Here is a 25,066-nt window from a genome sequence, read left to right as displayed (position 1 = left end):
ACCCCAATAAAAGGGACGAACTTCTGATAGGAATCCTCATCCCTCCTGCAGAAGAACAGAGAGAATTTAGACATACTCAAACACACAGCTGTGTCTGCCATGGGATTTTAACCCTCTACTCATCTTATAATTCAGCTTCTTTACAAGCTCCCTGAACACTCTGGGACATTCGGAACATAGAAAACAGAGTTCCTGACGTACGTTCTGTGTTTGCAGGTGAGCATGGCCTCAGCGATGGGCAGCTGGTGAGTGAGAACGGCTCCACTGATGTACAGAGCGATACGACCCGCTACATCCACCAAATCTACAGACAAAACAGTTATATGAATGCTCTGAATGCCATTGTTTTGAACATGGATTTGCTCACAAATTTTTACATGCATTCAGAAAAGCAGTGTGTGTGTGTGTGTGTGTGTGTGTGTGTGTGTGTGTGAGGGACAATTACTGTGAGCATTGATGTGACAGATTGTCAGTGTGCATGAGTGTATACCTGTCTGTGGTGGCTCTGATCGGTTAAACAGGTCTCTCCATGCTCCATCAAGGAAGGCTGCGCTGTAGCGGTTGTCAAGGGCACCCAGGTGCTTAGCAACAGGATGAGAACCTGAATAAGTGTTTGAGAGAGAAGTAAAAAAAACAAAAATGAAATCAGCATTCAAATGACATGAGTAACAAAACTGACTCCTGATTAAAGAAATCCAATTAAAACAGAAAAACCACACAGCAATGATGATGTCATTAACAATGTCATTAGCCGAGTGATGTTGGTCTTAGTTTTGTATTCTTACCTAGAGGCACGATCAGGAAGCGAATGTGATTGAGCCAATCGGACGTCTTATTGGCCAATTGAGTGACGAAAAACTGCAGCACAGAGCCCAGATAACTTTGACCCCCAACTACCGCCACCTTCACCGGCCGCGGCATGGACGAGTTACAGTTACAACTATGGACAGATAGAGAGAATGGTAATGAGATTTTACTGTACACAGTGCATTTAAAAAAAGTAAAGGCCTGTTCACACCAAGCAAAATTTTTGCTGCAAATTTAACAATGAAAAAGACTTTTGCTGCCTTCAAGTGCACCTGGGAAGTTCGTATGTCCGAGTTGGATATTTGCTATAATGACATGTCACGCATTCAAGTCGGAAACAAAACAGGGAAGAAGCCAACACACAATAAACGACTACGAAAGCAAAGTACTAAAGCTGAAGTATGTAACTCTTTCAGTTTTAAAATACTTTCTTCTATCCCAGCAGAGAGAACTATAAGTAAGCTTAAGGTTAATTTTCTCAAAAACTGTGAACACTGTGTCTCTGTGGCGCTATAAAAATTCCTGTGTTTGTTTTGAGAGACCCACGTAGACCCGTCCCGACAATGTTACACAACCAATGGCATGAGTTGAGGGCGGGACTATATGACTGTTTGAACAATAGCAGACAAGGTGTATTCTTAAAGCCGTTTTGAAAATATTATTTTTGCAATTTTGCAATTCTTTAAAATAAGTTCTGTCATTTATAACAATTAATTATTATTTAAATAAAGTACTGACATTGAAATCATTCTGAAATATAATTTACAGGTCACGCCCCTTTCAATGTCGCAAGTCGGGAAATATGAGTTTGCGCGGTCATTCATGTGCTTTGAACTCGTAATTACGATATTTCCGACTCCACTTGAAGGCCACATTTATTGAGGACTTCCGGAAGTGCAGGAACTAAAGTCCGTTTTAGGAATTTTTGAGGAACTACTCAGTTTTTGTTGTTTTCGCACTTGAGGAACTATACTTCCTCTTACCAGTTTAGAGGGACTATTTTAGCTCCTACTTCGGGGTTGGTACTTTTTGGAGGTAGAAGAACTGCGAGAGGTGCTGCAGCCTGTGACTGGTCAAACGCATTTGATGCACCAAGCAACGAGAAAGACGAAGAGTCAGCAGCTGTTGTAAGTAAACAAACTTGTAGCTGCTAGCCTGCTACACAAAGGATTGCGCTAATTTAACAGAAATAACTAAAATAACATAAAACCAATAAAGTACTGTATCTAAAGAGCATTGGCTGTTTCACATATATTGTGTGTGCGAGGCGTGAGCAGTGCTGCAGCATGACTTCAATGGCAGACGTGCTTTGGGCTTTAACGGCATCTCTTCTGTGTGTTGCAGCACTATACAGAAAGTAAAGTTATCTCTGGGTTACTACATTGAGTTTTTCCTGTGATAATGGACATCAATAATAAAGGCCTTTGCAAACTAAACGCACATTTTTGGTGCAATTTCTCACCGCGATCAACATTTTGAATCGAAACAATGGATTCATAATGAGCCATTCACACCTAGAGCGAAAAGCAAAAAAAAAACAAAAACATTTATGGTGAGTGTGTCACTCAAATATTTGTTGAGCCACATACCATACTGGGGTAAAATTGCTTGCCATTCGCCTCTCATAAGTGCATTGTGCTTGGTGTGAAAAGGCCTTAAGATGTTCATCGAGTGTGGGTAATTGAGAACTATGAGAACTATTATAAACTGAACCATCATAAAATCTAATTTACACGATGAAAGGGTTGTGTGCCAGTTGTGTATGTGCACTTGTATGACTCACAATTTCTGTATACGTGTAAGCAGAGCGGACAGAACGGCCTGAATCTCTGCACCAGAACACGTGCACACCACAGAATGCTTCTGGACCTGCAACTGCTCTGCAACATACTACACACACACACACACGTTTCACTATATCAAAACATTTCATAGTTGCAATGGTTATAATTAGTGGTCGATCGATATGGGTTTTTTAATGCCCGATGCCGATATCCAGAGAGCAGGGTGGCTGAAAGGCCGATACAATGCCGATATATCACACAATTTTATATAGTAATTAACAAACAAAATTGCAAACAAAATTAATAATCTCATGAAGAAATTGTTAATTTATTAGGAAGAAGGAAATAACAGTACACACAGTAGTCCAGCAACCACGGATGGCATGACCACGTTAGCAATTGCATTTTCTAAAAAAATACCAAATCAAACCAATTGTACATACAGTGCATAGTGAATAAGACATTCACTTGCAGCACACATGGAGCGCTTTTACTTTGAAGTTGCACTCACGTGCTCGTGCGGATCCAGCGCGGGCAGCAATCTTCTGGCGTGGCTCTGAAATGCGGACCGTTTAAATGACACTGTGTTGCACACCGGTCTATTATTGCAGTAACACGATGGCACGTAACAACAAAACGAACCGTGACTGGTCGTTTACATGTCTCAGTCGCTTCACACGCAAGGAGGTGATTCTCGGCGCCCTCAAGAAACAAATCGGCCAAACAGGAAAATTTATCAGCCGATGCCATTAATTAAAAAAGTCAGAATATCGGCCAATTTATCAGCCTCGGCGATATATAGGTCGACCACTAGTTATAATATGGAGGTAATGATATTTTCTATACTTTAACCATACCCCTTTACCTAACCCTTACACAAACCTGTCAATATCAGTATATTTTAAAGCAAAACTGGCTGATTTATGACCCTTTTTAACCACTGAAAATGTCTTCACAAGTGAGTTTGTCATGTTTCACTACATTATTGAGGAAAACAATTGGCCCTCACAAGTCAAACCTGCAGCCAAACCTGTTCACACACACATATGTTTTTGTTAAACCTATAAAACAGAAACTTAAAAACGTATTTTTTTTTCCTCCCCAATTTGGAATGCCCAATTCTCAATGCGCTCTAAATCCTCATGGTGGCGTAGTGACTCGCCTCAATCTGGGTGTGCGGAGGATGAATCTCAGTTGCCTCCACATCTGAGACCATCAATCCGTGCATCTTATCATGTGGCTTGTTGAGTGCGTTACCGCGGAGACATAGCGCGTGAGAAGGTTTCACACTATTCTCCGCAGCATCCACGCGCCCCACCGAGAGTGAGAACCACATTATAGCGACCACGAGGAGGTTAACCCAACGTGACTCTACCTATCCTAGCAACCGGGCCAATTGCTTGCTTAGGAAGCCTGACTGGAGTCACTCAGCATGCCCTGGATTCGAACTTGCGACTCCAGGTGTGGAAAATAAAAGAAATAAAAGCTGAAATAAATCATTCTCTCTACTATTATTCTGACATTTCACATTCTTAAAATAAAGTAGTGATCCTAAATGACCTAAGACAGGGAATGTTTTCTATGATTAAATGTCAGGAATTGTGAAAAACTGAATTTAAAAGGTGTATTTAAACTTCTGACTTCAACTTTATCTGTTAGTTAGGGGCCAAGCACCAAAGGTGCTAAAGCCCCTACTGTTTCACTTTTATTATTACTATTATTAGGTTTAAAAATTACTTTTCTTTTGCGCTTATCTGCTGAACCCATTTCTCTTCTCATATTGATTGTAAAGGAACCCTTACATTAAAACTTTGCCCATTACAGTGGCCACCATCTTGGATTATGACGTTTATCATTTAAACTTTTAAAATCCTTCAAACTTTGTCTGATTTGTCCAAAAAGTGGCTCAAATAATCGTCAGACCGAGCCACACAGAAATGACTGAACAGAATTTTGATTTTGGCTTTTGTTGAAAAGTTGATGCAACACAAATTTAACAATGCTGACGTAAAATGGGAAGTGAGCATATACTTAAGCAACACTTTGTCTTACCAAAACTAAACTTGGTATGTTTTATTAGGACCATGATCTTAGGGTATATGCAAAGTTTGTTGCCAGTGCCACCTATGGGTCAACAAATATCCAAAAGGGCTTTATTGCCCATAAACTTTGAACCATATGTCCTAAAACCATGAGATTGGTGTCTACACATTCTTTGGGTCATGAGAATTTCAGCAATACCATCTGTCCCCCCATTTTGAATTTTCATATAAAGTAATGTGTCTTTTGAATGCTTTGTCAGATTTAAAAAAAAGTTTGTATGTGTCATCAATGGCTTAAGCGTACCTGAGCTTTTTGAAGACAGCGCCACAAAACAGTCAAAATGCTTAATTTAAACAAAACTTTGTATGTATCATTGCTTCCTTATCCTAAGTGTTCAGAAAATAGCGGAGAGAAATTTGTTTTTTTTTTCCATTCAAAACCTGCATGAAGTTCAAAAACAGCAGTATCTCAGCAACGATTTTGTGTACTGACTCTCAGTTTGGTATGTCTCTTTGGTGTGATTTAGACTTGTCGATTGTATGGGGCAGTGGTTAAAATGTAATTTTTGTTTCACTTCTGTTGACCTTTGAGTCTTCACATTGGGCTTTATAAAACATAAGCTGTGCTTCACTGCACAATTCCTATTTTAATTTAAAAAAACATTAGTTGTAACAATATTTTCTCTGCATTTGTTTATCAACTTGAAATATCTCTTTGGCATAATTTAGACTTCAATTGTTTCAATTGTGTGGCGTAGTGGTTAAAGCTCTGGACTACGGTTCAAAGATTGGGTGTTCAAAGTGGCCTCAAATGGGTGATTAAATTTTAATGCTCCATAAAACACACACACACACACACACACACACACACACACGTACCTGTCCTTGCCAGTCTGTGCCATTGATCAGAATCAGACTTTCAGGAAGAGCCAAGTCAGATAACAAAATCTGATTCAACTGATCATATACAGCCTTCCTGAGCACCTTCACACACACACACACACACACACACACACACACACAAAAAGGGAGAGGTTACATTGGGACGAGTCAGCCAAACATGAATAATTCAAAGTGACTCTGCAGAAGAAGATGAAACAGCACATTAACATTCATTATTTAAACCACAGAAAGAGCAAGACAGCACAGATAATCGCAGGAAATTTCTGCAGAACTAACTTTCGTATCTGTCTTGGGATATTCTATCACAAGTGGACAGTGCTAAATACCAGTGTAAAAGTGGTAGGAAACATTTTGTGATCAGATCACTGAAATCACATATTGAAGTAGTCAGAAATGCATGTGCCAAAATACAACAAAGAGCTAGACATCTATTATATGATTCCAGGTTAACTGTGGCTTCTTAAGGTTTGTGTAATAAAGCACACACAAAAAAAGCCCTTAAACAGACAATTAAATAATTAATCACAATTATTTGTTTGACAAATAATCGTCAGCCAAATTAAATTTCGCAATGCTAGTCACCATCTCTCTTACACGATACAGAGTCAAAATCAGAACAGAAGTGATGGAGTTCATTGTTGACACAAGTTTGCTAAAACTGCTTGACAGCAGTGGCAGATATTTGCCAAATGTTTGCCATAGAACACCGTGCAAAGGTAACAGCTGCAGAATTCTGGCAACTACTTGCTGCAAACTGTTTTATTTGTCACAAATGACCCACAGGTTTGCCTTAAATGAACAGAATTTTGCCAGGATGTTACCTGTGTGCTGTGGGCAAGCTCAGGTGATCTTTCACTATCTGAGCTATTGGTTCGTTCACTCAGCGGTTTAGAGAGCTGTCGATCCTTCACAGGAGTGTTGCGCTTCCTGGGTGTGAGTCCTCCATCCAACCTATACACACACACACACACACATACACCACTAATTCATGTACAAATATACTGGAAATACTTGGGTTTTATGTATTTCATGACTGTGTTTCTATCCTAACTATACTTTGGGGACAAATTCACTGAAAAAATTTTTAGCTAAATCTGATCAATTCTCCTTACTGATAACCTCAAATGGAAAAGAAAAACCATAAATTAAGTGAATATTGCTGTATTTTACAAATATTTACAAACAGTGAGTTAATATTATCATTTAAATATATACTGTACTTCTATATTTTTCAAGTAATAACAATGCTTTTGAACACACTGCACTTTTTTTTATTTTTTTTACATTGTAAATATTTTATTCATATGAACATGTTTCTTGGTTCTTCGCCCAGAGTTGAGGTCTTTCTGGTTGAGGTGGCCTGTATTGTACAGTCTCTCAAACTTATAATCTGTTTTTTTTATTATTGAGTTTTAATTCATTTACATTTTAATTATTAGGCTATTTTTAATGCCGTGCTATTTGTTTGTTGTTTGTGTATATGCAATAATAATAATAAAAAATAAACAAATTAAAAAACTATCATAAATGTTTCAAGAACAAACAGTGCTGGAGTTGCATGCCGAAGTTTAATCCTTAAATTAGGGGTTTGATCAAATCACTAATGCCAAGTATAAGCAATGGTAATAGTGATGATTGCACCAATAATTAGCTCAACGGACAATAGAAGTATAATGCTACGTTCCATTCATTTTAGAAAGTCTACATTTCCAACTTGCTACAAGGAAAAGTGAAATGGAACACCCCTTAAAGTCTGTTCCCTTTTAAGTCGGTCACTTTGACACTGAATGAATGTCATAGCTGATGCTATGGGAACTCCTCTGAGGAGTTCCGATCTCTGAAGCCCATATGAAATCACGCCAATCTCATTGGCAGATGGCGCTTCGCCCCTTACGCGCGCTTTATTGAGAGCAATATAAACTGGAGCATAGCGCCATTTTGTTAGAATTTTTCTCTTTAGGGTTGCGGTTTCATCTACTGTGCTCTGCGAGCTAGATTCATCGCTTCGTCATCTTTAACTGTGCACCTGAGCAGCGAGTTGATTATTTTCTTCAACCTGTTGTGCTTTCGATGATCAGCATATCCTCTACACTTGAGTTTGTTGCATTTGTATACCAATGTGTGTGTTTCTTTTGGAAAAGAATCTAAAGAGCCATTTGCTTAACGACATCTTTTTCGCAAATGTTTTCCTCCGTTTGAGCAATATATCCCTTTTCTTGATGGGCACATATGCCGTTTTGTCTGCCTGGGTCAAGCCCATGTGAAAGCGGCACTCATTGAGACTGACTGCATTCTCTGTGAATGCATGAAACCTCTGTGGATCCCAAGTGACCACATAAGGAAGGTAAATGAGGATGGGATGTAGAGCTCAGAGATTTTTTAGAATCATTTATCACTAGCTCAGGCCTCACGTCTCTTCTCTCCTTCATTTCAAGCAGCATCACCTGTTCATTTCGCCCATGATGATCTGCACCCCACTGCTGCCACACATTTATCGCTGGAGGCTTCTGATGGTGAGACCTGGTCACAATCGGTTAAGAGGCCCACTGGTATTTCCTCCATGAGAAGAAAAACAAGAGCGAAGGGCTCTATTGCTAATTTGATGGAGGTTCTCATTCTTGGCTTGATGAAAGGTTTTTCAAGCCAAGATCATCCGGTGCTGATATTTCCTGAGCAGCACGAACAGAGTATGGCACTTTACCTACTCAGCGAGAGTGCATGCCTCCAGTGCAGTGGCCGCTACCTGCCAATCGCCTTGGCCTGCCAATTTTAGTGACCCGATGCACCAAATACGTAGTGCGACACAGATCTTTGAAGGACTCGGGTCCAGGCCCCTTTGAGCCATGTCCTTTAACAGGTCTGACTTGTAGGCCTGCTAGACCGCCATGGTATGCAGGGCTGAACCAGCTTGGCCTGCCACAGCATAAGCCTGACTAAACCGACTAATTCGGATGTGAGCCTACACGGCTTGGACAGATGCATTGGCTTAGATTTCCATGCCATTGCGAAAGAAGAGGGACACAAGTGGGTTGCAACAGTCCCTTTGACTGGAGGAAGCTCTGAAAAGCCTCTCTGTGGATGTGCCATGAGCCCACACAGTTTGGACAGATGCATTTCCATGGCAGTGCAGAAAAGGAGAAGCACAAGTGGGCCGCAAGAGCTATTTAGAGCTTTACCCAACCACCCTTGGTTTTTGGAGCTGGTAGAGCTGTTGGATGCTCCTCTGTGGGAAATTCCATTGAGGAGGGATCTGCTCTCACAAGCTCAAGGCACGATCTGGCATCCCTAGCCGGAGCTGTGGAGTCTTCATGTCTGGCCCCTGAACGGGGCTTGTCTGATACTCAGGGGTTGTTACAGCCAGTGCTCGACACCATACTACAGGTTAGACTAGCCCCTCGACAAGGCAGCTCTACGTCCTGAATTGGCACCTTTTTCTTTGACTGGAGTTCCTCCAAAGGAAGGATGCAGCACGTGCCCTGTGCAGACGGTGCTCTGCTTTTTGCAAGAGCATTTGGTTGCAGGCCTCTCTCCATCCACGCTCAAGGTGTATGTCGCTGTCATAGCATGGGGCACGACCCTCTGAGTCAGAGATTTTCTGAAGTCTTAAACAGGACTCTCTCCATCCACGATAAAGGCGTATGTCGCTGCCATAACGATAGGACAGGACCCTCTGGGTCAGGGATTTTCTGAGGTCTTAATCAGTAAGACCTCTGATAAAATAAAATTTACAAGACTGCACCCCTCTTAAGACCCTCCTCTTCAATTTTTTTTTCTGACTGATATACATACAATACTGCTGTATATCACATCATTACATTCTGCCCACTTATTTGAAGTTTTATAAGGTATTGTCTAGTGGTTGACCGATATGGGTTTTTTAATGGCCGATGCCGATGTCTAGTGAGCAGGGTGGCCAATACAATGCTGATATATCACACAATTTAATATAGTAAATAACAAATGTAAAATTGCTAACAAAATAATAAACTCTTATTTAGCACTATATTTACTAAATTTCACACAAAACTAAAACATAATATTGTATTTTAAATGGTAGATAGCAGTTTCTTCAGATTTCTGTTTAGTCATCAAATTTTAGTAATTTATTTTCACATGAAAATGTAGGCAGCTGACTTGCTACCTAGCTGCCTTATCAGTTAATGGCTTAACTAACAGCTATTTTGAATGAATGGAACTCTTATAGAAATTGGTCTCTGAACAGTTTGAAAAGCACCTTATTTTCATCCTACCTCCGTATACAGCCTCCAGAGGCAGCATTTTCCTGGTTTAGGACGCAGCCTTGAAGTTGGACTCACACGCTCGTGCAGATCCAGTGTGAGCCTCAATCTCCTGACAGTTTAAACGGCCTGGATCGTTTGGATTGTTGGATGATTTGTGAATGAAAGGAACTTTTGATCCTAATCCTGAAGTTTTGATTCTGGCTGATAGAGGAAGATATTAGATGAGCGCTTGACGGGAAGAAAACACTGGATTTTCATGAGGTTCATGAATTACATCTTTTTAAACGAGATATCTGCATATTTGCAGATGGTATATAATAGAAGTATTATTGATATTTGCCTTTTATCATTAGAAAAGTTACAGGGAACTGAGGAGAGGCTGATAGAATATTTGCTTTAGAGGCAAATAAATGAGCGCTCCACAGGATGCTGGATCTGCTGAAGTTGTGTGAGGTTGGGTTATTACATCTGTTTAAACGAGATATGCGCATATTTGCAGACGGTACATAATATTAGTTTTATTGATATTTGCATTTTTATCATTAGACAAGACAGTTAAATGTTACAGGGGACTGTTGAGGAGAGAGAGGGGAGAATGAAACAGACAAGCCCTTTAACATTATGAGCTCAAACGCATCTGGCGTGGCTCTGATTATGCGGACCGTTTAAATGCACTGTGTTGCACACCGGTCTATTATTGTAGTAACACGATGGCACGTAACAACAAAACTAACCATGACTGGTCGTTTACATGTTGCAGTCACTTCACATACACGCAGGTGATTTTCGGCGCCCTCAAGAAAAAAAATCTGCCAAGCGGGAAAATTTATCAGCCGATGCACTAATTTAAAAAGTCCGAATATCTGCCAATTTATTGGCCTCGGCGATATATCGGTCAACCACAAGTATTATCCTTTAGTGTTATATTATCAAAATTCATATTTCAGGCATTGAAACAATCAATAACCTTAGATTCAGTCTGACTCAAACTCACTTGGCAATATGTCATAAACTGGTGCATGATTAATGGCTATAAATATTTCTATTAATAATATGAAATCGTATTTTGCATTAGTTTTATCAGGATTGCTGCAGAGTTTTTAAAATCAAACTGAAGACATTAAGAACTTTTTCAAGACCTGAAAAAATAAAATGAATACCGTGTCCCCATACCAAAACAAACCAACACAGTCCCAAAATAAATCATGCATCACAGACTCTTACTTAAACAGGCAGGGTCACACATTCAACATGACCTTAACATTGCTTATCAGTAAAACAGGGTAGGCTATATGCAGGTTTAAAATACTCCAGACATGTTTTCAATATAAATATCACACTAAAATTGGTTTATGTACCATTATAACTCAAGGAAAGTCAGCACACTGTTGCTCCCGAAACATTTATTAAGCTCACCACAGAAATTAACAAACATGATGTTTCGAGCTACATGCTCTTCATCAGTCTAAGCTCATTCCACAAGGAGCATGGCCTCCTCCTGGGCTTGGGAAAAGGGTGTTTCTTTTGTGGGAGCAGGCTTGGCTTCCCCTAACACCTTTGTCAGGTTTTATAACTTGGATGTTTCCTCCCTCTCTTCCCAGATTTTGACTGCAAAGGATGGCTGATGTGTCAATGTTTCACAACCCTGTTGGCTAGTGGCATTGTAAATGTGTTACAGACCGATTTATCGGTCGGCCGATATTAGCCTTTCACAGATATATCGGTATCAACGTATATGTTAACCGATATGCGCAGATATGAACATATAATGCAGAAAACAATGCTTTAGAATTGGTGTCATAACGTAGTTTGTCCAGCAGAGCGCGCTCTGACTCCACTGTTTACAGAGCTGAGCTGACGGTGGTTCTGCTGACGGTGCGGAGTTAAGCGGTGTCTTCACGGTAAGTTGCTAACTAGTTTGTGTAGGCAGGTGTAAATGCTTCTTGTTTTACAATCTGCCCCTAATTGACTGGCAGTATTAAAATAGTCAGCATTTGACTGATACTAAACAGTACTGATGTTTATTTAGCTATTTATTTTATTTTAATTTATTCTTTATTTAAATGGTCAGCAACTGACTGATACTAAACATACAGTACTGATTTTTATTTAGCTATAATTTTAATTTATTCTTTATTTAAATGGTCAGCAACTGATACTGAACATACAGTACTGATTTTTATTTAGCTATAATTTTAATTAATTTTTTATTTAAATGTCAGCAACTGACTGATACTGAACATACAGTACTGATGTTTATTTAGCCATTTATTGTATTTTTATTTATTCTTTATTTTCTCAGTGTTCATTTCTAGAATTTGTTGACAATGTATTATAATAATGTCAAATATTCTTTGATAAAAATATTTAATAAAGCAGCCTTCTGAGTACCTTTGCATAGTCATATCGGTGTAAAATCGGCCACCATATCGATAATCTGTGAATTTCCCCCTCTAAAATCGGTATCGGTCTCAAATCCCATTTCGGTCGGGCTCTAGGTCTTTTGACCTTGGTATTCTTTCTCTTTTTCCATTGTGATGCGAAGGAGAGCTTCTTGATGTTTTCACTACCTGAACTAGCTAGTGACATCGTTATGATGTTTTTATCACATAAACAGTTATGCCTCTTCCTGTTTTGTCCTATTTGTGACTACACAGGAGAGGTTATTTCAATGTTTTTACACTACCCTATCAGCAAGTGGGCATCGCTCTGTGTGTTAATCAGTAGCATGTCGTTATGGTATACACAGAATTTCATACGGGCTTCAGAGATTTTCACACCTGGGAGGAGTTCCCATAGCGTCAGCTACTGATGCAGCGTCTCGTTCCCCCCCCCTTCAGTGAACCGAGGTTACACTCATAACAATGACGACTTCCAACTTGGAAACTTGCAGATATATTCAACTCTGATGTTGCTGAGATGCAGGTGCATGACGTCACGCTCACGTGTCGGCACGCAGGGAGATGTACAAAGTTAATGATACACATTCACTTTTAATCAATAATATCCATCAAAGTTCCTACATTACATGCTAAAACCATTTAGCAAATGTTTGGAGAGACGGGTGTTCAAAATATGGTACATTATACTGTATTTTCATAATCGTACACCCGTACAACAAATGCAAGTATTGCAGCATCGTTTATCAATTTGGTTGCAAGGAGACATATCTGGTGATAATCAAACATCTATTAAGCTAATGGGAGCATTGCAGGTTAGTTTGTTTATACCAGATCGGAGATATAAAGTAGGAATTTCACACATTTAACTTTGAATGAAACGCAGCATATCTAAATCCCCATTTAGATAGCTACTATGTATATGTGTGTGTGAGCTCTGACCTGGGGGATGGCATGGACTGGATCTCACTCTTGCTTGTTTTTAACGGTGTTCGGGGTTTCTCAGCCACAGACACCATTATACTGGGACCAACTTCACTAAACAACTCCTGATCATTCAGCTCCTACAAATACACAAACTCACATTCAATCCAAAAGAGCATTAGATGTTCATGTGCTTAGAACAGGGCGGGAGACAGTGTATGTGTGAGTGAAATATGTAGGTCAGTGTCTCACCAGTGTGTCTGTCTCAGACAGCGGCTCCTCCAGGTTGCGGCTTCGAGAGTGTTTGAGTTTATCTGATGGTGGCTGCTCCCCCTGCTGGACACACGGGAACTACATTGACTAAAATCAACGAAACACTCACCACTAATGGTTATTCATATGGATTTTAGAAAGCAGAGGATGTTGGGATCCAAAAGTCTGAGACAACTTGTGAAAATGCTTCTATTTTGCCTTTTTCTAATTTTTTTCATTAAAACAAAATATATTACCAGCACAACAATTAAGAGTGAAAATGGACAATTGCACATGGATGCTTTAATGAGTAAGAACTTTAGCTGGCATGGACTCCACAAGTTTGTGCAAAAACCTGACGATTCATGTTATCCAGCATGATTTAAGAATGTCTCAGTGCATCTTATGTGCTTCAATGGAAGCAAAGAAATCTGACCTTTTGTACAAATAAGTTAATGTAAAATATGCTTACATGTTATTAGTGACCTAGTAATAGTGCATAATCTTAAATATGTATTTCTCATTGTACATCTTAACTTTTCTTTATTTTTATTTTTTTTTAATCCTAAAACGTAATGAATTTTTTTTCTTTTTTTTATTTGGTCTCAGACATTTCGACTGTATACTGTATGTGATATAGGCCAATACAATTTAATCATAGCAACTGAAATGTCCACATACTGTATACTAAAATGAAACATTCTGAGCTCACAAAACAAAAATTACAATGCTGATGCAGATAACCTCAAAATAGTCAAATATCGGCCGATATATTGCTTGGCCAATGCTCACCTCACACATGTAAAATAGAAAACAGTGAACACACATCACTACGCTACTGATATCATTTGTAACCTAGAAACTAAGAGCACATGGTGCAGGGTTTGGATGAGGGTTTGGATGAGTGAGCTAGTTGTGCTGCAAGTTCTGGTCAGCGGCTCATAAACTACTGAGCCCTGGCAGAGTTCAGTGTAAGCTTTGGCTTGACCAAACTTGATTTGATAAAAAAAATAAAAAAATAATAAAATAAAAAAAATTAACTCAACACGCAGTTAAAGGATGCAGAACATCTTCACCAATATATTATTCAATCATTGGTGAGTGAAATCTGAACATTTACCAGCCAGTGGCTAATCACAGACATATTTATTTGGTCTTATACGCAAGTGATTTACTGGCATTGCAGAGTTACGCATATTGTAAAAGATCGATACTGGGATTTAAGAATCAATATTGAGATCATTCAAATGCAGATCAAGATGCATCAGAAAATCTATATTTTTTACCCAGTCCTAAGATTTAATTAGATTTTTCTCATAAGAAGCCATAACCCTGTGAAGCCTGACATATGAAAATTGTCAGAAAATTCCATTTTTTTTTTTTTTTTTTACATTAAACTGTTTTAGTACCATTAGACAAACTATAAAAAGAAATCGTTAAAAAAAAAGTTGCACATATTTTTATGTATCATATTTGATACATTTGGCTTTAAAGGTCATTATCCTCCCGAGGCCCAGCAATTCATTTTTGTGTAGGACATTTTTTATTTAAGTTTTTCTTAGCCCATATGCTGCAGTGGTAAATCTTGATGTATTATCAGAGGACTCCCTGGGCTTTTCAGAGATATGAAATGTTTGAGAGTTTGGCCACGATAACTTCCTCTCCTTGGTCTATAAATATGGATTGAAATATATCACGGTTCAATTCAGCACATCAAATACAATATGAATAAAAATGTTTTTTCAGGGGGCTTGGGTAGCTCAGTGGTAAAATACGCTGGCTACCACCCCTGAAGTTCGCTAGATCGAATCCCAGGGCGTGCTGAGTGACTCTAGCCAGGTCTCCTAAGCATCCAAATTGGCCCGTTTGCTAGGGAGGGTAGAGTCACATGGGGTAACCTCCTCGTGGTCGCTATAATGTGATTCATTCTCGGTGGGGTGCGTGGTGAGTTGAGTGTGGTGTGGCGTGAAGCCTGCACATGCACTATGTCTCCGTGGCAATGCGCTCAACAAGCCACGTGATAAAATGCACGGGTTGACTATCTCAGACACGGAGGCACTGGGATTCATCCTCCGCCACCTGGATTGAGGCGAATCACTATGCGACCACGATTCCAAATTGGGAGAAAAAAGAAAAGAAAAGAAAAAATAAAAAAATTTATTTTTTCAATAAACAAATTTTAGCATGTGTATTTTATGCACCAAACAATATATTGACATTTAGAAAAGGGAAATTGTACAACTTTTTTCTCTGGGTCTCAGGAATGTATGGTAAGATGGCATCATAATAGCTTGTAATGTATGTAATGGTGATTGAGAGATATACCTCAAAAGCCTGTTGTATAATTTTTTTTTCATGGATTTCAAAGGGGGTTTTTCAATAAAATAATATTCAAAATTTTAACCAAGCGAAAGTTGCTTATTTTCAGTAAATACTCATTTTAAAATCTCAGTGACAATATAATCATTACTGTCACTTTTACTTTATTAAAATAAACGGTCATTTATCCCAACATAAGTCAATTTTTTTTATTGTTTTATTTTTTATTTTTTTCTTAAGTCCGTCGTCATTTTAAATAGATCAATAGAAACATTGAAACCACTTTTTTTTCACAAATAACCACTAGATGGTGCCATAAACATGTAAAAATTACATTCCATAGGTTGTTTGGCTCGTCGGCTTGAACAAAGATTGAAACAGGAGCATTTGATACACATGCCGTTATCGGGTTAATATATTATGCCATTTTGCTTGTCGAGTAAATATATCTTGTTTTAAGAATGTTTCAATATTTTTTTAACTGGAAAACAAGAAAAAAATACTAATTAAGAAAATGAATTTTTTTTATTATTATTTTTTGCAGTGGCTGCATTATGTCCATGTGACCCAATCAGACACATTTCATAGGGATATATGGACACTAAGCACAGCCATTTAAAAGGGTAACTAACGGATATTCAACAAATATATTTGCTAAATAACTATAACATCTTATCGTGCAAAACTATCAAACTGCTTACGGCACTCCGGACGATCCTCGCTCTGCATTCAAAGTGTGTTACATTATAAATATTGCGGGGGAGCGCAACATGAATTTGATGGCATCCAACAGTTTGAGGAGCCCTCTGTACTGATAAACTATTTATTAAAGATGTCACACAGAATCTGCAGAATGACTTCTGAAAAATACTCTACACAGCACCTCACAAATAAACCTGTGGATTATGCATAATAACAGGAACATTACCACACAGCAGAGACTTTGACGTCCGATAGTGAACAAGCGGCGCTTGGGGGGACAAAACTTCTCAAAGAGAAAACCTGTTTGTACGGAACTCGGCACATATATAGCCTCCTATATCTATCTATCTTTAAGTTTGCATAGTAAACAAAACGTGTAATTTTTAAAATTCAATTAAAAATCTTTTTTTTTTTTTTTTTTATCAGGAGGACTAGTTTTTTAAGACTAGTTTGTCTCAAGAATCGTAATTTGTAACAGAATCATTTTTTACCCCCAACCCTAGTAAACATAAAAAACTAAATCAAAATTTGGTGTGACCACCCTACACCTTTAAAACAGCACAACATTTTCCAAGGTACATTTTTTTTCAAGGTTCTTCATGTAATCCCAGACTGACTCAATAATGTTAAGATCCAGGATCTCTGGGGGCCATACCATCTATTGCAGGACTCCTTGATCTACTTCTATTAAATTATATTTGCAAAAGGAATGATATTTCCTTTTGACACACTAAAGCAGAAGATATAACAATCTTAAGACAAATGTTTTCATGAAACTTCTAATGTGCCTAAGACTTTTTATTTGTTTTGCAGTAAATACTATGTAATTCATCATGTTTACATTCTGCATTCATGGCACTAATGCTAACACTAATACAATATATGTGGTTATAATATGCAGCGGTTACCTTCTGTTATTGTATTTTATGATGAATTTTGTGAAAAGAATCCATGAAAAAAAATTTTTAACTTGTTTTTTAACACTTTAAGCTTTGAATGTGTTTTTAAAGATTTCCTGTTTCAGTGGCATACCCAAAAGGCTTATAACTCGACAAAAACAAAAAAACAAAACAAGTAGGGTCAAGTGTTTGGTATCATTGTAAAGAAAACTTTTCAATTTCTTTAATGGTATAGATTATGATACATTCTGAGATTCTCAGCCTAAGAAACTGCTGATAAAATATCACACAAAAGTGTTATTTTTCTTATTTGAAATTATATATCTCCGGGCGTAAATAAGGTGGCTCCAAAAAACTGCTTTTATTTTGTTCCCAATCATGCCACCTTTATCTGAGAAAAAAAAATTGTGTTGATAAGACAAAGCAATCAAAAGTTATAGCATTACAAAAATAATCTATCATAGTTTCCAAAAATGTCTTCATGTGTCCAAAAGCCTCTTCAAACAAATAAAACATAATAATTGTACATAAGAACTAATTACACATGAAAACATAATGACTAAAGACATGATTTTAGTAATGAGATTTCACAGAATGAGTGCCATTTGACTCATGATTCTGCATCGAGTCTGTGTCATTTACTTGGCGCCATCTCCTGGTGACCATATGTAACATTGTGCTTCATGTGGATTATCTAATGATCTATGCATCTGATTACCTTGTGTGTGGGCTCATTTGAAAGAGAATCACCTCCTCTAAAGAAATGTGATACTCTATGTTCTGTTTATTTTTCGTGAAGTTATAAGTGAAACCGGGGCATATAAGCAACTCCAACATAATTGTCAAAGACATATACTTAGCTATTACTCGCTTTATTTTTGTCTGAGAGTTTTGTCAGCTGGTTCTATTCTACTCTTTGAGAGCTTTCCAACAACATGTGACACACGGCTATTTGATCAGTATGATGCTTTTACTGATTGCAATAATATGTACAGTGCAATTTTTTTATTTTTTTGTATAAATTATCAAAACAGAACACTACTAATTTGTCTGCAAATTTCAAAGCACTTAGGTCATAATGCCTATATGCATTGGAATGTATGTTTGCGATACCTATTTTGTGTTGGTCAAGACTGTAGTTATTAATATTTTGACGAATTTTTTTTCTCATCGGAGCTTAAAGGGATAAAGAAAGCATTGATACTACTGCAAAGATGGATCTGTAAAAGCATGGCAAGTCTGCACTCCAGTGTGTTCACGTTGACTTATCACACCCATCAATTACGTGGACTAATAGCAGTAAGAAGTCAAGCTGTTTCGAAAAACCGCAAACAACCTGAAAATGTCATTTTCTGGCCAGATTTTTTTTCGAAATGATGCCACAAATGTTCTTTTAATCGATTTCGCTAGAATCATATTGCCACCTTTAGCTGTGTTTTGGTTTCATACTTTTTGAAGAAATTTATGATTAAAATTTGAAAAGCCCCCATTAATGTACATCAATAGAGTGTTCACCATTCAAAATCGAACTGACAGTGAAGTGAATATTAGCCTACGGAGTTTCAATTGGCTTACTTTTTTGCATCTATTTGTATCCTGTATTGTGATTGGTCTTTTCCTTCTTGCATCTACTTAACCATCTATAGCCACCTTTACACTGCAAGGATAGGACCATACATGATACTTGCGCAGAGCCGACAGAAAACAAGACGTGTTGTAAGTGTCATGAAAACAGCAGTTTAGGACGGCACTTATCATTTACATAAAACCAAAGCCTAAAACCTAAGTTTACCTAACACTAATCTGGCTGACTTTCATTTTTTTTCCCTCAATTCTACTAGATACTAGTGGCATAGAAACTACATACTACAGTTTTAAGCCTCCCACATATACTCACAGGGCAGAAGGGGTCTCTGCTCAGACTTCCTTTACTGTTCAAGCTGCCGATTTCTGTCTGAGAGCTCGACTGAGACATTCCCTCAAAGAATGGTCTGTGAGACACACATACACATGGAGGTAATGGGAGAGACAGACAGAGAGAGAAAAATACTTTTTAAAAGCATGAATACATTTTAAGAAAGTACAAGCGTAAAAACACATAGGCAAAGCTTATCTATCCTGTTTCTGTTTCCATAACTCTGTCAACATGAAACTGCATTTGCAGCTCAGTTTCACTTCCATAATGTGACACATTTCTGAGTGAAACATAATATTCAAAAAGAAATAAATGTAGGAAGTGACTTGATTTTGCCCATTAGGAATTGAAAAAACAAACATAAAAAGTCACTTCTTATACATTCTCAGATAAAATAAACGTGAAGTCCTCCAGTCCTCTGTTGAGGTTACTTGACAATGGCAGACAGCCTAAAATCACCACCAGAGGGCACTGTAGACAGTCTGAATTAGGCCTGTGTGAGTGTTACCTGAGTTTGGGTTTTGGAGTGCTGAGGATGCTGTCGGTTTCCTCCATCTCTGGTCCGCTGTCGCTGGGGTTGTACATCTCCAAACTGTCATAGAGTTCATCCAGATCCTCCTCCACTTCCTGAATCTGCTCTCGGGACACATGCTCTAAACCAAATCCCACCTACACACACACACACACACACACACACACAGACATTTGTTTGTTTTTGCAGATGCCACTTGAATTTGATATTTTATTTTCGAATGCAATACCATTCTGACATTTGTATGTGTCCAGATACATTTGGGGGTCACTGTATGATGGCAGTGAAGCTCAGATAAGAAAATCTTTTTGAGAGAAAAGTGAGAAGTGACTAACAGACAGAGGTAAGGCATCACAGAGCAGGAACAAGCGTGTACAGAGAAGAATTTTCACAAGTCATATTTCAGCTGAGCCGTCAGATGAGAAAAGCAGAAAGGAGCGATATTACATAAGACGTTACCTCATCTGACACTTTAAACCTCTTCAACAACGCCACAAACTTCTGCTTGATGTTGGGTTGCTGGAGGAAAAAAACAGAATTAAAGAGCGATCAAAACAAGATTTAAAAATAAATACTGCAAAATCTGCCACCCAACCCTTAACTCAACATGAAATCAAAAATGGACCCTTTTTACTTTCTTAATACATGTTCCTTATTGTGCATGATTCATCAATGTACATTTGAAGTCAGAAGTTTACATACACTTAGGTTAAAGTCATTAAAACTAATTTTTTTAACCACTCCACAGATTTCATATTAGCAAACTATAGTTTTGTTTGTCGTTTAGGACACCTACACGAGTAATTTTTCTAACAATTAATTACAGACAGATTGTTTCACTTTTAATTGACTATATCACAATTCCAGTGGGTCAGAAGTTTATATATAGTAAGTTAACTGTGCCTTTAAGCAGCTTGGAAAATTCCAGAAAATGATGTCAAGCCTTTAGGCAATTAGCCAACCATCTTCTGATAGGCTAATTGGAGTCAATTGGAGGTGTACATGTCGATGTATTTTAAGACCTACCTTCAAACTCAGTGCCTCTTTGCTTGAAATCATGTGAAAATCAAAAGAAATCAGCCAAGACCCCAGAAAAAAAAAATTGTGGACCTCCACAAGTATGGGTTATCCTTGGGAGCAATTTCCAAATGCCTGAAGGTACCACTATCATTTGTACAAACAATAGTACGCAAGTATAAACACCATGGAACCATGCAGCCATCATACCACTCAGGAATGAGACACATTCTGTCTCCTAGAGATGAACGTAGTTTTGTGCGAAAAGTGCAAATCAATCCCAGAACAACAGCAAAGGACCTTGTGAAGATGCTGGAGGAAACAGGTAGACAAGTATCTATATCCACAGTAAAACAAGTCCTATACTGACATAACCTGAAAGGCTGCTCAGCAAGGAAGAAGCCACTGCTCCAAAACCACCATAAAAACACAAGTTTTTACAGTTTGCAAGTGCACATTGGGACAAAGATCTTACTTTTTGGAGAAATGTCCTCTGGTCTGATGAAACAAAAATTTTACTATTTGGCCATAAAGACCATTGTTATGTTTGGAGGAAAAAGGGTGAGGCTTGCCAGCCGAAGAACACCATAACAACCGTGAAGCATGGGGGTGGCAGCATCATGTTGTGGGGGTGCTTTGCTGCAGGAGGGACTGGTGCACTTCACAAAATAGATGGCATCATGAGGAAGGAAAATTATGAGGATATACTGAAGTAACATTTCAAGACATCAGCCAGGAAGTTAAAGTTCTGTCATGAATGGGTCTTCCAAATGGACAATGACCCCAAGCATATTTCACACACTATTGCACTTGTGTTTATGGTTGTGTGACAACAAAAGTGATTTGATTTGATTTATTACCTCCACAGTTGTGGCAAAATGGCTTAAAGACAACAAAGTCAAGGTATTGGAATGGCCATCACAAAGCCCTGACCTCAATCCGATAGAAACTTTGTGGGCAGAACTGAAAAAGCATGTGCGAGAAAGGAGGCCTAACTCCTGACTCAGTTACACCACTTCCAATTCCAGCAACTTATTGTGGCAAGCTTGTGGAAGGCTGCCCAAAATGTTTGACCCAAGTTAAACAATATAAAGGCAACGCTATCAAATACTAACAAAGTGTATGTAACTTCTGACCCACTAGGAATGTGAAGAAAGAAATAAAAGCTGAAATAAATCATTCTCTCTACTATTATTCTTACATTTCACATTCTTAAAATAGTGATCCTAACTGACTTAAGACAGGGAATGTTTTCTACAATTAAATGTCAGGAATTGCGAAAAACTGAGTTTAAATGTATTTGGCTAAGGTGTATGTAAACTTCTGACTTCAACTGTGTGTGTGTGTGTGTGTGTATATATATATATATATATATATATATATATATATATATATATATATATATATATATATATATATATATATATACACACACACACACACACACACACACACACACACACACACACACAGTACATACAGTACATACATACACACACACACACAGGCGGCCAAAAGGTTGGAATAATGTACAGATTTTGCTCTTATGGAAAGAAATTGGTACTTTTATTCACCAAAGTGGCATTCAGCTGATCACAATGTATAGTCAGGACATTAATAACATGAAAAATTACTATTACAATTTGAAAAAAATTTACTTAAACTACTTCAAAGAGTTCTCATCAAAAATATCCTCCACGTGCAGCAATGACAGCTTTGCAGATCCTTGGCATTCTAGCAGTCAGTTTGTCCAGATACTCAGGTGACATTTCACCCCACGCTCCTGTAGCACTTGTCATAGATGTGGCTATCTTGTCGGGCACTTCTCACACACCTTACATTCTAGCTGATCCCACAAAAGCTTAATGGGGTTAAGATCCATAACACTCTTTTCTAATTATCTGTTGTCCAATGTCTGTGTTTCTTTGCCCACTCTAACATTTTCTTTTGTTTTTCTGTGTCAAAAGTGGCTTTTTCTTTGCAATTCTTCCCATAAGACCTGCACCCCTGAGTCTTCTCTTTAATGTTGTACATGAAACTGGTGTTGAGCGGGTAGAATTCAATGAAGCTGTCAGCTGAGGACGTGAGGCATCTATTTCTCAAACTAGAGACTCATTTGTTTATCCTCTTGTTTAGTTGTACATCTGGCCTTCCACATCTCTTTCTGTCCTTGTTAGAGTCAGTTGTCCTTTGTCTTTGAAGACTGTAGAGTACACCTTTGGTGAAATCTTCAGTTTTTTGGCAATTTCATGCATTGTATAGCCTTAATTCCTCAAAACAATGACTGACTGTCGAGTTTCTAGAGAAATTGTTTCTTTTTTGCCATTTTGACCTAATATGACCTTAAGACTTGCCAGTCTATTGCATACTGTGGCAACTCAAAAACAAACACAAAGACAATGTTAAGTTTCATTTAACGAACCAAATAAACTCAGCAAAAAAAGAAACGTCCTCTCACCTTCAACTGCTTTTATTTTCAGCAAACTTAACATGTGTAAATATCTGTATGAACATTTAAAGGTTCAACAACTAAGACATAAACTGAAATTTCACAGACATGTGACTAACAGAAATGGAATAATGTGTCCCTGAACAAAGGTGGGGTCAAAATCAAAAGTAACAGTCAGTATCTTATGTGGCCACCAGTTGCATTAAGTACTGCAGTGCATCTCCTCCTCATGGACTGCACCAGATTTGCCAGTTCTTGCTGTGAGATGTTACCCCACTCTTCCACCAAGGCACTTGCAAGTTCCCAGTCATTTCTGGGGGGAATGGCCCTAGCCCTCACCCTCCGATCCAACAGGTCCCAGACGCGCTCAATGGGATTGAGATCCGGGCTCTTCGCTGGCCATGGCAGAACACTGACATTCCTGTCTTGCAGGAAATCATGCACAGAATGAGCAGTATGGCTGGTGGAATTGTCATGCTGGAGGGTCATGTCAGGATAAGCCTGCAGGAAGGGTACCACATGAGGGAGGAGGATGTCTTCCCTGTAACGCACAGCGTTGAGACTGCCTGCAATGACAACAAGCTCAGTCCGATGATGCTGTGACACACCGCCCCAGACCATGACAGACCCTCCACCTCCAGATCGATCCCGCTCCAGAGTACAGGCCTCGGTGTAATGCTCATTCCTTCGACGATAAAGGCGAGTCCTACCATCACCCCTGGTGAGACAAAAACCGTGACTCGTCAGTGAAGAGCACTTTTTGCCAGTCCTGTCTGGTCCAGCGAAGGTGGGTTTGTGCCCATAGGCAACATTGTTGCCGGTGATATCTTTTAAGGACCTGCCTTACAACAGGCCTACAAGCCCTCAGTCCAGCCTCTCTCAGCCTATTGCGGACAGTCTGAGCACTGATGGAGGGATTGTGCATTCCTGGTGTAACTCGGGCAGTTGTTGTTGCCATCCTGTACCTGTCCCGCATTATTGCGTCAATCTTTTTAAGTAAATTCAACTTATGGTCATTTTATGTCAGCATAACTAGAACCTTTGTTAGACATACACAAATGTATCAGTTCATTCAACTTTATTTAATGTCAACATAATTATAAAACCTATGTTAGATATTGTTACATCCCTGCCTGGGTTGACAGTGTATAAGTGGTTTTTTTTTTTTTTTGTTTTGTTTTTTTAAAACAAAAACTACCCTCTTCTGGTATGGATATAATGTGTAAAACCCACTATTGGGCTGAATTGAGTGGGTTGGGTTAATTAGTACACACAGGTGTTGGAGGCCTATATAAACCCTCAGTTTGTGGCTTTCCATGAAAGGGAAAAGAAGGAGAGTTTGAGTGTTGGAGAAAATATTTTGTATTAGTTTGACTGAAATCTTATGATTATAAAATGACGGTGAAAATAAGTGAGTGTGTAAAAAGAGAAAAAGAATGAAAAGAGAGAGAGAGAAAAAAAAGAGAGATTTAGACAAAATGGGAAAAATAAATGTTTTTGTTTTCTTGGGGACTGGGTAATTTGTATTTAAGAAAAAAAGAGGAATAGAAGGTACCTGACTTTGTTATTTTGGGAAGTTTGGTTTCCTTACTGTTGTGAATTCAGTGGGCTGGTGCTTGGAGGAGAGCTGTTTGATCTTTTGCTAAGTAAAATGTGAGATTGGCACTCTTAGCTCTTCTCAAGCCCTGTCTTGAAGAGTCTTCCATTTTGTTTTTGAAAGACTCCTGAATTTTAGTTGGACCCTTTCACACACTCACACACACACACACACACACACACACACACACACACACACGCGCTTTCTGGTTGGAAATCAGAACTTCCACCACTACTTTGTCTCATACCCAACCAACATAAGTTACACCTCCTCCCCCTATACGA

At 38.5% G+C, this 25,066-nt stretch overlaps 1 protein-coding gene across 3 annotated transcripts in view; it reads right to left on the bottom strand.

The window, feature by feature from the left end:
* The window catches only part of LOC127452803 (phosphofurin acidic cluster sorting protein 1-like), a 129,567-nt gene that overhangs the window by 21,166 nt on the left and 83,335 nt on the right, over window positions 1-25,066 (bottom strand). For 2 of the 3 annotated variants that reach the window (XR_007899315.1, XM_051718532.1), the window contains exons 8-19: window positions 20,179-20,238; window positions 19,696-19,856; window positions 19,170-19,263; window positions 13,353-13,436; window positions 13,119-13,240; window positions 6,358-6,487; window positions 5,513-5,617; window positions 2,591-2,697; window positions 786-940; window positions 491-601; window positions 202-304; window positions 3-45 (exon numbers count right to left, since the gene is read on the bottom strand). Coding sequence is in view for 2 of the 3 variants with exons in the window: in XM_051718532.1 (XP_051574492.1) it covers window positions 3-45; window positions 202-304; window positions 491-601; window positions 786-940; window positions 2,591-2,697; window positions 5,513-5,617; window positions 6,358-6,487; window positions 13,119-13,240; window positions 13,353-13,436; window positions 19,170-19,263; window positions 19,696-19,856; window positions 20,179-20,238 (1,275 nt within the window). In the remaining variant the exon portion in view is untranslated. The remainder of the gene's footprint in view (window positions 1-2; window positions 46-201; window positions 305-490; window positions 602-785; window positions 941-2,590; window positions 2,698-5,512; window positions 5,618-6,357; window positions 6,488-13,118; window positions 13,241-13,352; window positions 13,437-19,169; window positions 19,264-19,695; window positions 19,857-20,178; window positions 20,239-25,066) is intronic. The other variant, XM_051718544.1, reaches the window with a different exon arrangement.

This window comes from Myxocyprinus asiaticus, chromosome 2 (genome assembly GCF_019703515.2).
Source record: "Myxocyprinus asiaticus isolate MX2 ecotype Aquarium Trade chromosome 2, UBuf_Myxa_2, whole genome shotgun sequence".
NCBI lineage: Eukaryota > Metazoa > Chordata > Actinopteri > Cypriniformes > Catostomidae > Myxocyprinus > Myxocyprinus asiaticus.
Note: the sequence above shows the minus strand (reverse complement) of the source record. Positions and strands in the feature narration are given on the sequence as shown.